General features: G+C 43.1%; 1 protein-coding gene across 1 annotated transcript in view; it reads right to left on the bottom strand.

Moving 5' to 3' along the window:
- The window catches only part of LOC139450113 (uncharacterized), a 34,105-nt gene that overhangs the window by 6,903 nt on the left and 12,234 nt on the right, over positions 1-14,968 (bottom strand). Inside the window, exons 10-28 of the mRNA XM_071231765.1 lie at positions 14,203-14,474; positions 13,553-13,690; positions 13,236-13,418; positions 12,848-12,996; positions 12,353-12,479; positions 11,480-11,716; positions 10,924-11,112; positions 9,721-9,842; positions 9,004-9,336; positions 8,602-8,700; positions 6,022-6,181; positions 5,450-5,707; positions 4,725-4,900; positions 3,860-4,029; positions 2,893-3,180; positions 1,959-2,230; positions 941-1,078; positions 652-834; positions 159-307 (exon numbers count right to left, since the gene is read on the bottom strand). Coding sequence (XP_071087866.1) covers positions 159-307; positions 652-834; positions 941-1,078; positions 1,959-2,230; positions 2,893-3,180; positions 3,860-4,029; positions 4,725-4,900; positions 5,450-5,707; positions 6,022-6,181; positions 8,602-8,700; positions 9,004-9,336; positions 9,721-9,842; positions 10,924-11,112; positions 11,480-11,716; positions 12,353-12,479; positions 12,848-12,996; positions 13,236-13,418; positions 13,553-13,690; positions 14,203-14,474 — 3,643 coding nt within the window. The remainder of the gene's footprint in view (positions 1-158; positions 308-651; positions 835-940; positions 1,079-1,958; positions 2,231-2,892; positions 3,181-3,859; positions 4,030-4,724; positions 4,901-5,449; positions 5,708-6,021; positions 6,182-8,601; positions 8,701-9,003; positions 9,337-9,720; positions 9,843-10,923; positions 11,113-11,479; positions 11,717-12,352; positions 12,480-12,847; positions 12,997-13,235; positions 13,419-13,552; positions 13,691-14,202; positions 14,475-14,968) is intronic.

Genomic DNA, 14,968 nt, shown 5'->3' with positions numbered 1-14,968 from the left:
ACTGCGTTCATGATTAAACCTAACTCACTCACCCACTATACAATATCCATCGCTGGGTTAATGTATATTTTTGAGTTCCTGAAACTCTATGGATTCGTACATGTACAACACTATATTTCATTTTTTAGGGCTGTTCAGAGTGTGAAAATAGCTCCCACCTTGAAGTCTGGCGGCATGTTGACGATGACGTGGAGGAGTCGGTTTGCTGCCGATACTTGCACCCCTACTCCGGACTTCATGATGATGGTGAAGTTGTCGTGACGGTTGTCGTTGGAATCAGTTGCAACGTTGATCACAGTGACACCCCCTGAACATTATAACATGATATTCTTAACTAACATGATTTCTTGGTTTAATGATATTATGATATATGTAAATAATCAAATTTTGACCAGACAATCCAGTGCTTCATATTTTGAGCAACGATCCACGCTGTTCCCTAAGAGTATACAAAAACAACCAAGTCACCGTCCTGGCCACCCTATGCGTTAGATCGCCTCTTACTACCAACTTGGGGACGTATTCTAACCCGGAATCCCCACGGGGTGATCCATATTAGTATTTTTTCCCCTTGATTTTGGAAGATTTTCAAATATTCTTATTTGACCAACTGAAGCATCATCTACTGAAAGGCCAGTTAATACTTGTTACCACTAAACTCTTGCTTAAAGATGACCGAAGCATCAAACAGCTTGATTTTTCCATCGACAAGGACATCGAGACGCCTGTCACTGTTGAGCCCGGGGGAAGCGAGACGTATCTCCACCCTGGAACCAGAGTCACCCGACATGGCCACTGACGTCAACACGGTGGCGTTGGAGCGGTTACCGTCAGCTGAAAAATACATCTATTGTTTATAAACGTCGGAACCAGTTTCAATAGCAACAACAACAAAACAACAATACTAAAACAGAAATAAATGTCCATAATGTCATCTTACGATGGTTTTGTTGTCCCAAGTCGAACTTCCCCTGAAGAGAAAACTGGTCCGACTTCACCAGGAAGTAGTCTCCCTTGCCACCAAAGTTGTACAGCTTTCCGTCAAATGTCGTGATGTGGGGGTCTCCGTACGCGAATGCTAGAAATGAACAATATCGTCAATATCAATAATTGCTGTTGCTTTTTCTGGTAACATTACTTATTTTTAGTGGCCTTTTATAATTATGCCATATGTAGGTGTGTAGAAATATCAGATTTATGAACTTACTAAAAGTTTTTAGTAAATTGACCAACATTTTGTTATCTCAAAATCGGTATTTACTGCTTTAGGTTTTCATCGATTTTGATGAATCAGTTTGTGTATCCCTGTTGTATTTCTCATCACAAAAAAATGAAATGATCCATTTCTAGGCCAAAATGAAAAAAACGCCAAACATTTTGAGCAGCCATGGGGACATGCTATGACTTCTTACAATATTTTACACAATTAGCTAAATTACACTCTGATAAACCAATCAAAAAGCGTGTCCTAAAAGTGTAACCGAAATCAGAACAAGGAAGTAAACAACACAAACTTGTGACTTTGATTGATCATACATGCCAAATGTAACACTCGATTCGAATATCTAAAGTTACTAAAGGTCTTCTAAATATTGGGGTTGTCTGCGGGAAACTGAAGCTGATGATGTTTGGTGCTTTGTTTGTCTGGTGATCTCACGTAGCGAGCCGGTCTTGATTTCCCACACCCCTGCCCCGATGGAACTGGCAGATATTCGATACTGACTATTCTCTGAGACTATTCTTTTCGATTATATTCATTCCGCCGTGATATTGCGATTGTTATGGTAACCTGATTTAGGAGGCGGTTCCCCATGGCCCTTCATCTGCTTAAGGAGGGAGGTACCCTTCTTTAGGAGGGTGGCACCCATAACAGCCCAGACTGACCCAACATGGCACCCTCCCCTGCTTTAGGAGTGGTACACGTTACAGCCCCAGGTGGTCCAATATGGTTCCCTCACCTGCTTTAGGAGGGTTGTACCCGTTACAGTCCCGGGTAGCCCGCTGGTCCATGTAATAATTACAGTGGCTGTACTCCGTCCACAAACAGCAATAATAGAAGGTGACAACATCCTCTATCCAGTGAGATAATGAGGGGACGTGTCCGGGTTTGTTGTAGGGGGCGGCGCCCCAGTCGTGGCTGCGGTCGGGGGTGCTGCCTTGGTAGGTGTCGGCAGCGTAGATAAGTAGGCCGTCTTTACCGTAGCAGCACTGATTTCCTGCTCCTGTAGATCTGAAAATTACATTTCTATGCAATACTTTTGGAAAGTAATAAAGATAAAACAGTAACGTGGTGTAAAAGTTGTGCTCTCTATGGGGTGTGTTCGAACACAGGTTGTTCCGGTTATAATCCATGTCAGAGGTCTGTGACCTGCATGCGGCACTTGAGGATTTCCCCTCACATTAACCTCACGCACCATCATATAGAATTGACGTATTCCTAGCAGCGGCGTTACATCACGAGTTATTCACTAACCACAATTGCATACTCAATGGTGAGTGAGTGAGTATGGTTTTACGGCGCTTTTAGCAATATTCCCACAATATCACGGCGGGGGGATACCAGAAATGGGCTTCACACTTTGTACACATTTCGGGAATCGAAACCGGGCCTTCGGTGTTACGAACGAACGCTTTAACCACAAGGCTACCCGACTGCCGCTGCATACTCAATAAGTGCATTCTATATAAAAAATTATTACACATGAGTCAGTGAGTTTGGTTTAACGCCGCTTTTAAAAGTATTCCAGTTATATCGCGGCGTGTAACTAGCATGAGCATGAACTGGGAATTGTTTAATTCCAATTTGGGAATTTTTTACTGATATATGTTCCAGAGTTGGGGCCGAATATCAGCCTCTGACCATGAGCTGGTTTAGAGTCCCTGCATACGTACGATGGTTGGAGGGACCGGACGCAGTGTATTGCCTCTTTATGGTAGAAGCAGTTGTCGGGGCTAGACGAGAACATGCTGCACCCAGACTGCGTCTGCCAGCGGCCGAAGTCGGACAGTCCCTGGGCGAGGTTACATGGACAATACAACAACTTATCCATCCACGACATGTCGACCTTGTCCTTGTTGTACCAGGTCATGCACACCTTAGGAGCCCAGTTGGAGCCATGGAGCCTGCTCATAGCATCATTAACGAACCACCCGAAAGGCGTTACTTCTGATTTTACTGCTCTGGAATAGATTGAAAATGTTTTCATAATATCATGCAGATTTAGTGGTTCTATTTGTATCGATTTTTAATCTCTAAATTTATCATTCATTTTCGATATAAAGCCCTTTCGCTGATGTTGTAACTGGATAATATAAGTACATAAACGATATTTAATAATGATAGCAGGCTGTAAGTAGTGTAATGCTTTCAGAAAATAAACATAAATGCTAATTATGACTCTTTTCAATTGGTAATGACGTCATAATGGCGTAATTGTCGTTGACGTCACACGAAATGACGGTCGTTGACAAGAGTCACTCTGACTGAAAGTAACGTCAACTAACTGATATTCCCCTTGCGTGAAATTTACCATGTTGCCCTTTCAGCGAAATGCACCAACCATATTCTGGTGATAAAGAATCACATATAACACAAACACATGCAAGGGCAGGTCAACTATTCACCTGAGAAAACACGGGAACACATGGTAAGTAAAACTAGGGAATTGCATCGGATCTCTTTTTTGTCACTAATGCGTCAAATTTGGAAATGTCCGCGCGAAACATGTCACCTCTTGAAAGCCTATCTGTAATCCTGATCAACAGAGTCTTATGAAGTTCTTTGAAATCTTAGAAAGAGCATTCTCGATTGTAACTCAAAAGTTGTGAAATGTAGACACCAACCAAAGGCTGGACTTACATCTTAGTGTTGGCCCGTGTGCGGAAATTGCTCTTTAGCTCCACTTCCATATAGCCGACCTCAAACACGCCACAATCTTCCGGCCGACACTGGTGGTCCGAGGGAGTGAAGCTGAACTCGCCTGTGTTGGCTGCTTCAGGGGAGATGATGCGTAGAATCTTCCAGATGATCTTATGTGAAACATCGCACGCCATATTGATGATGTAAACTTAAGAATTTCACTGACAATAATCATTCATACAATTTGTGGAAGAGAAACACATGTCTCGATGCCTTTAAGTTGTCCAGACTCCACAATCAACTGAGATCAGGTAACGCAGTACCTGTCGTCACCGTTAGTCTCCAGTTGCCATTGTTCCCACTCTCGTAATATTACAATATACAGTTATGTATCATTTACCAGATGGTTCGTAATTGACGAAAACATCTTAAACACATTAAACCAGATCTTAATGAGTGAGTGAGTGAGTCAGTATGGTTTTACGCCGCTTTTAGCAATATTCCAGCAATAACACGGCGGGGGGACACCAGAAATGGGCTTCACACATCGTACCCATGTCGGGAATCGAACCCGGGTCTTCGGCGTGACGAGCGAACGCTTTAACCACTAGGCTACCCGACCGCCCCACCAGATCTTAATGACTAATGCCGCCGATAAAATGCTGATGCTTCGTTAAGCAATATTAAAAGACATCATTACAACAAAATACTTAATGTCAATGAATCCAAGATTAGCAACAGGTGGCAATTTTGGCATTGGTTATTCGGACGCCCGTTTCTACTGATGACGGTAACGTTAACTTGCCAAACCTGTGAAGGACCTAGGTTATCATTATGTTCATTTCCCATCCCCTTGCCTCCTTACCTGGTCTCCATCCTCTCTGTAGCCAACTAATCGGATCTCCACTAGAACCGCCTCGTCCTTTGACAGTGAATCTGGGTCCCATCTCATGGTGAGGCTTGGCGGGTTGACCTCTCTCCAGGGGTTACCTCCGCCCGTCGCAACCAGCTCTAATCTTTGGCTCACTGCATTCACCATGACTGATAATTCATAAAACAAACTGTCATGCTAACGTTGAACCAACGACATGGGGATGGTGCAAGTTTTTGTTGCTACTGTATAGCAACACTTCTATGACATTACGTAAGGTAAACAACAAAATATTTTCCTTTTATGTAATTCTCTCTATGTGAGGCTGAGAACTTATCAATCAACCCTCATAAATCAAAGTGTTTGAAGGCTGTTTACAAAATAATTCATCTAACAAACAAATTTAAAATAAATGGTCACACGATGTGACCCCCTGAGCCAATATTTCTTTGGCATTTATCACAAACATCAAGTGCTTGGACATACACCAAACCAAGAACTTCACATGACAGTTCACATGTTACAGGCCAGAGACTCGTTCCACAAAGCGATCGTAGGACTAAGACGATCGTATACGTAGCTCCCCTACTTTAACATAGACTTACGACAATCGTAGCTCTACGATTGATTTGTTGAACGATGTCCTAGCTGTTAAGGCAAGATGCCTTTTCCCGAGTTAACATACGTGAAGTTTATAGTCATGTCACTTTGAGACCTACCAATATAAATCTCTGTACTCCCAACATAGTTAATGCCACCATCTACAGACACCGATACCGGGACAAAACCTTTCTGGGATAGTCTCGGCACTGGACACTTCAACCTCATGGAGTTAAACCTGAACCCCTGAGAGGTTACTGAACTCTCGCCACTCCCGAACCGACACACAACATCCACGTTGTCGTCCAGACACGGACCGGAAATGTCCAGAAGCTCCCCTCCGAACATTCCGGCTACCTTTGGAAGAATCTGTAAATCTGAAAAGTTTCAATAATTTATGTTTCAAAGCATCCATTACTATATGTAGGAGAGGATACAGGATCTCCAGGGACAAAAGGTGTCGAAAATATACTTAAGGATAGAAATCGACCTATTTGGTATATAAATAGTATATTTTATATATATAGATAATGATGTTATGTTCTATCTCATGCGGTGCTGCTACGCACATTACGATAAGTTTCACCACGGACCATGAAGGCAGACATTCTAAACAATTGACAGAACATGCTTTATCGTGTGTACGAAGATACATGATGATATATAATCATGAAGATTACAAGTGATTTACCTCTGTCTCCTGCGCAACCACCGATCGCAATTGAATCTTTCGATATGCGGTATATGAATCTTCCAACGACGTCACTTCCTCTTGTGTTGGGAAGGTCAGGGAAGCTACATCCGGTACATACGCTCGTCCATCCAACGCCGTGACCTCCATTAATACCAGCCTGGAATGAGATCACTCAAACAGTTGAACTGCTTGTACGACACTGTCAATACAGTCATTTGTCATTTATCATCCGCGCACAAGGTTCATCAACAAAGTTTTAAACGCCTAAAACCTGCATAATGTTTGGCTTTCCTCCAACATCAAATTGTCATCCAGTGCAATAACTGAAATATGATTCAAAGCGACATAAAACCAACCCACTCACAAATCCCCTTGACAATACAAGGCAGTGTAGGTCACCAGGAACCCTACATGAGTGATAATGGTAGTCGCGTGGTTACAACGTGTATGTGTGTGATGAGTGTCATCATATGTTTGGCACAAATCTTTGCTCATGATATCAACAACTAGTTCACTTACATCCGCTCTCTACTCTCACCATTACAAGGACAAAACACTGTGAACAATACAAACCATGAATACACGTGCCAACATTGGTAAACAACCTCTTGAAATATTTATCTATTTTGGATACCATGTCAATACACATACGTGTCATCGTATCCCAGTTACGTGGATCGATGCTCATATCAATCACTGTATTGTCTGGTGTAGGCTCGATTATTTACAGACCGCCATCGTATAGCTGGAATATTGCTGATTGCGGCGGTACACACCAAACAAACAGACGGCGTGGATTTGCTCATAATATCAACCACTGGTTTATTTCATCCAATGACGTGATAAACACAGGCCACCATAACATATTTAGAATATAGTTGACTGCAGCGTTAAAGGTATCCATCAAGCGATCTTTCCAAGCGCTGCTTAATCCCAGTCATCGTGCGCTTTTACCCGTCCTAGGTGTTTCTACACATATATCATGTGAAGTGTTTATTAACAGTAACAACGGCATCATACGTAAACAGGGAAATCCACCGCGTCCAGGTCCATCTATTTTAGGTTGTCCAGCCTTGATCTCCCCTTAAGCAACAACAACTCCCACACATACACATGTGAACTCAGGGCAGGGCCACATCTGCACTGAAAACTTTAATCCATACCCGAATTCGTTCGTATTGATGCTGGTCATTGGAGCAGGTAACTGGCAATACAACGAAGCACATCACATATAAGACTTTCCATAAGGACCTCATCTTGCAATACGACATATCTGGAGAAAAGACATAACCTCGACACAGGCCACACACGTGTTGGACGTACACCAGCTCCTCTGAATGCTGACACGATATGAAGACCTACAGCATGCTTAATAATTGACTACAATCAGCCACACATCGCCGAGGTGGGTTCAAGGTCGGTCGATGTTCAGACAGTCAGTTATACGGTCAATGCGGCTCCTGCAGCAACCGAGCGAGACTGAGGTCAAAGGAATAGGCCGGCTGGAACGCGGATCTATTTTTACTCTTATTTGTTTAGCGAGCAATCTCGGTGTGTACTGTGCTTTTGAACACAACCAACACGCTTGTTTTGCAACGGTTCATTCGAGGTCTTTCAAATTTCTGCTAAGTGATATTGGGCCTCAAGAGTTGTTAACGAGGCATGTAATGCATGTATCTAACTACAACAGATGAGGTAGCGAATAGAGTGTTTGCTTGATAGAAGTACTGGAGTGGTACACCAGCTATAGCATATTAGTTAAAAGGTAGTTGAAACCGACTTGCGGTTTATATATAACATACTTGGTAGAATTGCTGGAGTGGTACATCAGTTATAGCATATTCGTTAAGAGGTAGTTGAAATCGACTTGCGGTTTATATATTACATACTTGGTAGAATTGCTGGAGTGGTACATCAGTTATAGCATATTCGTTAAGAGGTAGTTGAAATCGACTTGCGGTTTATATATTACATACTTGGTAGAATTGCTGTAGTGGTACACCAGTTATAGCATATTCATTGAGAGGTAGTTGAAATCGACTTTCGGTTAATTACATACTTGGTAGAATTGCTGTAGTGGTACACCAGTTATAGCATATTCATTGAGAGGTAGTTGAAAGTGACTTGCGGTTTATATATTACATACTTGGTAGAATTGCTGTAGTGGTACATCAGTTATAGCATATTCATTGAGAGGTAGTTGAAAGTGACTTGCGGTTTATATATTACATACTTGGTAGAATTGCTGTAGTGGTACATCAGTTATAGCATATTCATTGAGAGGTAGTTGAAAGTGACTTGGGGTTTATATATTACATACTTGGTAGAATTGCTGTAGTGGTACATCAGTTATAGCATATTCATTGAGAGGTAGTTGAAAGTGACTTGCGGCTTATATATTACATACTTGGTAGAATTGCTGTAGTGGTACACCAGTTATAGCATATTCATTGAGAGGTAGTTGAAAGCGACTTGCGGTTAATTACATACTTAGTAGAATTCCTGAAGTGGTACACCAGTTATAGCATACTCATTTAAAGGTAGTTGAAAGCGACTTGCAGTTTATATATTACATACTTGGTAGAATTGCTGGACCGGAATATTCATTGTGAGGTAGTTGAAGACGACGAACGTGTGCATCTCGCAGGCAACTAGGACCATCTGGAATGTGGCGGTCTGAAATAGATGTTGACCTAGCTAACATCAGCATCTGAATAATATCAAGAACTATTACTATTACAATATTAGTACAACGACTACTACTACCACTTATGCTACTACAACTACTACTACTGCTAAGTACTATCACTACTCTCCCTGACTACAACATTCCTCCAATTACGACTACTAGTACTACTCCAGCTAACTTTAACTTCAACGACGACAATTACCAATACTGCGTCTCGCGACCACAGTTCCTGTCAATGACTCTAGTACCACAACGGCCATTGATTACAATCATGGCCATCCATTCTCTACCTTGCAGGTATTTGTTGCTTTGCATCCCATCTGGGCGTCGTCTACAGCGCCATACCACGTGACAACCAGCGCCACCACCGGTTCAAATGGGGCCCAGCCAATGTTGGCATCCAGCATGTACGTTTGCAGTTCTTTGAGAAAGTCCCCGCTTGTATTGGTGAACGCTAATCTGTAATAAACCTTTCCTTCGTCTTCACTTAGGATACTTCTCCCAGAGAAATGGAAAGGAGAGGCAAAGGGTAAGTCCATGCCCGGATCACGTGCACTGTCATTGAAGTGAGTCTCCTCATATCCGACCCGTGAATCAAATCCTACAATTCCATCTTTATTTACCTGAAACAATGAAAATGAATTGGTCACTACGATTTGTTCAGATTGTACGAAATACCTTTTAGTTTTTTAGTTTTTCAAATTTTTAATTTGTTTGTTAGTTATTCAACGCCACCACCAGCTGTCTTGCGTCTATACGACGGTGGCACGTAAATAATCGAATCTGGGCCAGACAATCCAGTGATCGATATTATGAGCAATGATCCACGCCGTCGAGGCATGATGATATCTATTCGTCCACGAACCTGACCACCCGATCCATTTTGTCGCCACGGGGTTTGAAATAACTTCTACGCATTCCGAATATATTGAATCATATACGCACACATGTTTGAAACCTCAGCATGCTTGAAATGTGTTTTGAAAGACTATACACAATGTACTCACGTAGACAGTGTCGTACTTTCTGCCGAAGACGTTGATGTCGTACCCAAGGTATATTGGGAGGTTGCCGTCTGTCTGTAGGGTCATATCTCCAGCCTTAGGGCCGAATAGGTAGAGACTCCCAGCTAAAAACACATCGAATATCAGGTAAAACCAAAACCGCGGAAAACAGTCTGAAACCTCGTTAATCTGGACCCTGTTAGCTCTGAAGGCTTGACTTTTTATGAACTTGTTCGGAACGTTTATACATATTTACAGCAAGGAAACTCTGTACTATTGATTCTTAAAAATATAATCATTAATCCAAACAATTACACTAGGAACCGTATAGTCCGGATTAACGAGTTTTCACTCTACAGCTTGTCTAGTGTGGCAATAGGCTTCCTGAGAAATTGCAGTGTTTTCAATCAGATCTTGATGCCAATCATTGGGCTGGTAATTATTTAAGCCTGCAACGTTCAACCGATTGTGCAAAGTTACTTAATCTCCTGATTTGGATGATCCTATTGATGCTGATCTGAATCTCAAATAACGCACATGGCCGCCTTCACGTTCTGCCAGTTAAAACATCTCTGTTGAGTTCCCAGACCTAATCGTATCCATGTGTGCACTACTGTCATGTATTGACATTATAATTGACGTTACGCAGCAACAATTACCCATACTATGTTGCAAGACGCTACAAGGGTAGCGAAATTATTCCGGCTCTCATATTGCGTATAGGCATATGTGGGTACATTCAACCGGGAATAATTTCTCTCAGATATCTGAGAATGTAATTGCGAATCACACGGGTGGCCCAGTCGTCTAAGGCGCCGCAAGAGTTGCGACGCTTGTGTACGCCAGAAACAAATGAGCGTTGGTTCAAATCCCGATTCATCCCGATTGTGTTTCTAGGTTTGTCAGCACCTACCCTTGCCCATGGGTTTCACCAGAGTGATAATGTCTGAGATCTGCATCACTTCGGTCTTTTTCCTCGCATCAAGATGCCATGATGTAACTGAAATACTGTTAAAAGCGGCGTTAAACCAAACTCACCCACTCACTCCTCAAGCGATACTTTTCCCGAACGACGTCCCCAACAATAAACACCCAGAAGGCAGAATGTTCCCTTTAACAGTGTCCGGACTAAAAAACTGTTTGTGTACGTACATATTCATGACAACCATGGTAAATAAGTGTCGACAATGACGGAGCTCGACTTACTGCTACACTCGGCGGTGATGTCAGGGCTCCATCCTAGTCCTCCAGTACCGCCTCTGGTACACGTGTAGGTGGTCTCACCACGGAGCACGCCCATGTTGCTACAATCGGTGATGGTGACGGTGTTGTTGAGGTTGTAGTTGTAGTTATCTTTCATGGAGTACTGTACGTCTAAGTGGCCGCAAGACTCGCCTATGGTAAGGGAGGTGATTTGAATAATTGACATTAACTAAAATCACTTACTTAATATGAACCAAATCGATGTGGATAATTTGCGTTCACATTTGATGAGCACGACATGACTTTGACACATAGGAGGTCATTATGGCATATTTTCCCGTTCGATATGAATTAAGATTTCAACTAATTATTTTTGAAAGAGCGTTATTAACCAAATCATATTTACTAATACCTTGGTGATGTTAAAGAAAGAGATCAAACACGATGTAAGTCTTCAGTTATTGTCACGTCTATACGAAGATATGAAGTAATAATTTGATTTAATAATTTTGAGTTTTTGTAATTGTCGGCAATGAGGTTTTAATATAAGAGTGCGCACTGGTTTGTTGGAAGCTCTGCAGCTCAGTGAACCAGTCGGCCGCCATTTTGGAAGCATTCGCAATGTCAGCATTTCCAGTAACAAGGTAGTCAAAGCGACACTGGGCATTTTCCCCACAAGTTGTGTTGAGGTTTTCTTCCGTGATACTGGAGCCCTGGGGAGCGGCAAAAACGGGCATGAACAGCATGTCGGCGATGTCGTGATGCGAGAATAAGGACTCCCTTTCTGGCACTTCCCCTTAAAAGAGAATGATACAACTTGAACTGTCTGAAAGTTTAGTAAGTCGTTATCTCCACATTCGTCTCTACCATTCAGAGATTGAAGTATGCGACCTGGCTGAGTGGGTATCGTATCGAGACAACGTTGATCGTTGTTCCTGACATCAACCACTTGTCTATTTGACTCAAATTTGTGCAGCTGTAAAAAAGTCAAGTGCGTCGAAACACAACATTCACTCGCTCATAGTGTTTGTTTAACACCGTACGCAACAATTGTCTAGCGATATGACGGCGGCCTGTAAACAATCGAATCGAGTCTGGACCAGACAATCCAGTGACTGATGTCATGAGCGTCGTACCACGCCTTTGGGTAACGCTGACACACAATGCTCTAGTCAGTCTAACACCCAGTTCCATGAGGTCGCCCCTAATTAAGGCCAGCATAGTTTGCCAGGGACCAATAATCCGGGATACACATGCTCTCCTAATCCTTCTTGTTTCAGACGTTGAATATAATTATATGCATTGTCCTTTCCTCGTCGATGTAGCAATTTTCTAAAAATTCGTTATTCACATTTTGAATTATGTTCAGTTTTACTCTTATGTAAAATGTAAATTCGTTATTATCCAAACTGACAGGACTGTCGATACTTACATGTTTTCCCGAATGTTTGGTAAACGTTCTCTGCTGATGATGTAACATTTATGACCTCTCCGTTCACATCTGTAAAGTCATCATACATGTCGCCATCCCATGTCCCCATCAGGCCTGACGTCATGTTCTGTTGAGTGAGTGAATCAGGTTAAAACGCTGCATTGACCAGTATTTAAAATATATTATTACTAGGTGACATCGAGGAGTGAGTATGGTTTAACGCCGCCTTTGGCAATATTCCAGCAACATCACGGCGGGGGACACTAGAAATAGGCTTCACACATTGTACCCATGTGGGAAATCGAACCCGGGTCTTCGCGTGACGAGCGAACGCTTTAACCATTAGGCTACCTCACTGCCCCACTTAATGAAGGAGGAAAGCCCATGTGGTGCAGTGATGAAGTAATTGTTGCAGGTTGTTGAATGTATGTCTTATAACAGAGACAGGAAACAAATTTTTCTCTAAAGAAATAAATTATTTCTGCTTATGATCACCTGGAAGTTGGGCGGCATGTTGACGATGACGTGGAGGAGTCTGTTCACAGCCGCTACCTGCACCCCTACTCCGGACTTCATGATAACGGTGAAGTTGTCGTGACGGTTGTCGTTGGGGTCGACAGCAATGTTGATGACAGATACACCACCTATATGTATTGAGCAAAATCAATATAATGTTCAAGATGTTTTAGGCCTAACAAAATGTTTAGATGCTGTCATTGCGATTTCCAAAACACAATTAAGTGTCTTACGTGGTTATTAACGCTGTGTCTGAAATGGTTAGAACAAACACTATTTCAAATGATAAATGGTTACATGAGCACGTGTCGTTTTGACCTTCTGAAGACATCAGTTGCAAGGACAACTGACACAATTAAGGTTTTACCGGTGAACTCTTGCTTAAAGATGGCAGCAGCATCAAACAGCTTGAATTTTCCATCGACAAAGACATCGAGACGCCTGCCAGTGTTGAGTCCGGGGGGAGCGAGACGTATCTCCACCCTGGAACCAGTGATCCCCGACATGGCCACTGACGTCAACACGGTGGCGTTGAAGCTAGTACCGTCAGCTAAAACAAACGTACATATCATATATTATGACATTCATATAAATATCGGCATACTCAGTCAATGGTCAAGTCAGTGATCTACATGGCATATACAAGTACTTTAAACGTTAATATCTTCCATAATTCCATATTACCATGGGCTTGTTGTCCCATGTCGAACTTCCCTTGAAGAGAAAACTGGTCCGACTTCACCAGGTAGTAGTCTCCCTTGCCACCAAAGTTGTACAGATTTCCGTCAAATGTCATGATGTGCGGGTCTCCGTAAGCCATGGCTGTCGCAAGAAGCATATTGAAATTCTTAATAGAAACAGAGAACTCAAAACTGCGATATTCAGTACAAGTCAATGTATTTCAAGGGATTGTACACCTTACAGCACCGGGAGGCTCAATATAGTTCCCTCACCTGCTTTAGGAGGGCGGTGCCCGTTACAGCACCGGGTGGTACAATATAGTTCCCTCACCTGCTTTAGGAGGGCGGTACCCGTTACATCACCGGGTGGCACAATATAGTTCCCTCAATTGCTTTAGGAGGGCGGCACCTGTTGGTACAATATGATACCCTCACCTGCTTTAGGAGGGCGGTACCCGTTACAGCACCGGGTGGTACAATATAGTTCCCTCACCTGCTTTAGGAGGGCGGTACCCGTTACATCACCGGGTGGCTCAACAAGTTCCCTCAATTGCTTTAGGAGGGCGGCACCTGTTGGTACAATATGATACCCTCACCTGCTTTAGGAGGGCGGTACCCGTTACAGCACCGGGTGGTACAATATAGTTCCCTCACCTGCTTTAGGAGGGCGGTACCCGTTACAGTCCCGTGTGGCCCGACGTTCCATGTAGTAGTCGCAGTGACTGTTTCCGACCCACAGACAGCAGTAGTAGAAGGTGACGACGTCCTGTATCCAGTGGGATAAAGAGGGCACAAACCCGGGCTTGTTGTAGGGGGCGGCGCCCCAGTCGTGGCTGCGGTCGGGGGTGCTGCCTTGGTAGGTGTCGGCAGCATATTTCAGCACCCCATCACTGCCGTAGCAGCACTGGTTGCCTGCACCTGTAGACCTGAAGGTAAAGACTGTGACTTGACCAACAATGTGTCGACATATGTTGCTCGATCCATTATGTGCGGACACGAGTGGACCAGTCGTCTAAAGCGCACAATTCGCTATGCAGTTAGGCTTGCCTAAACCTATGATCATGGGTTGTAAACAGATCACCCTAATCAAGATGCCGCCTTGAAAAAAGATGTAATATTTCTGACATTCATTCACTCAGTCATTATAGTATCAACTTGGCACAACTACAACACTACTACTTCTACTGAAATACGGCTCGCTTTGGTAATGTTTTAGGTTGGCCGCCACCATACCTGTGCTCGTGGAAAGTGTCTCGGACCATCATCATTTCTGAGACTCCCATACCACGCTGACACACCCTGAATGAACTGAAACGCTTTTCGGAGCTGCGTTTAAACCTAACACACTCACGCACAATTTAATCAGACAGACCCATGCCAGCTGTTTTAACGTGATCCTTTGGGAATATAAGGCCCAGTT

The sequence above is a fragment of the Haliotis cracherodii genome, unplaced genomic scaffold (genome assembly GCF_022045235.1).
Source record: "Haliotis cracherodii isolate W230 unplaced genomic scaffold, xgHalCrac1.p SCAF_8, whole genome shotgun sequence".
Taxonomy (NCBI): domain Eukaryota; kingdom Metazoa; phylum Mollusca; class Gastropoda; order Lepetellida; family Haliotidae; genus Haliotis; species Haliotis cracherodii.
This window is presented reverse-complemented; position numbering and strand designations above follow the sequence as displayed.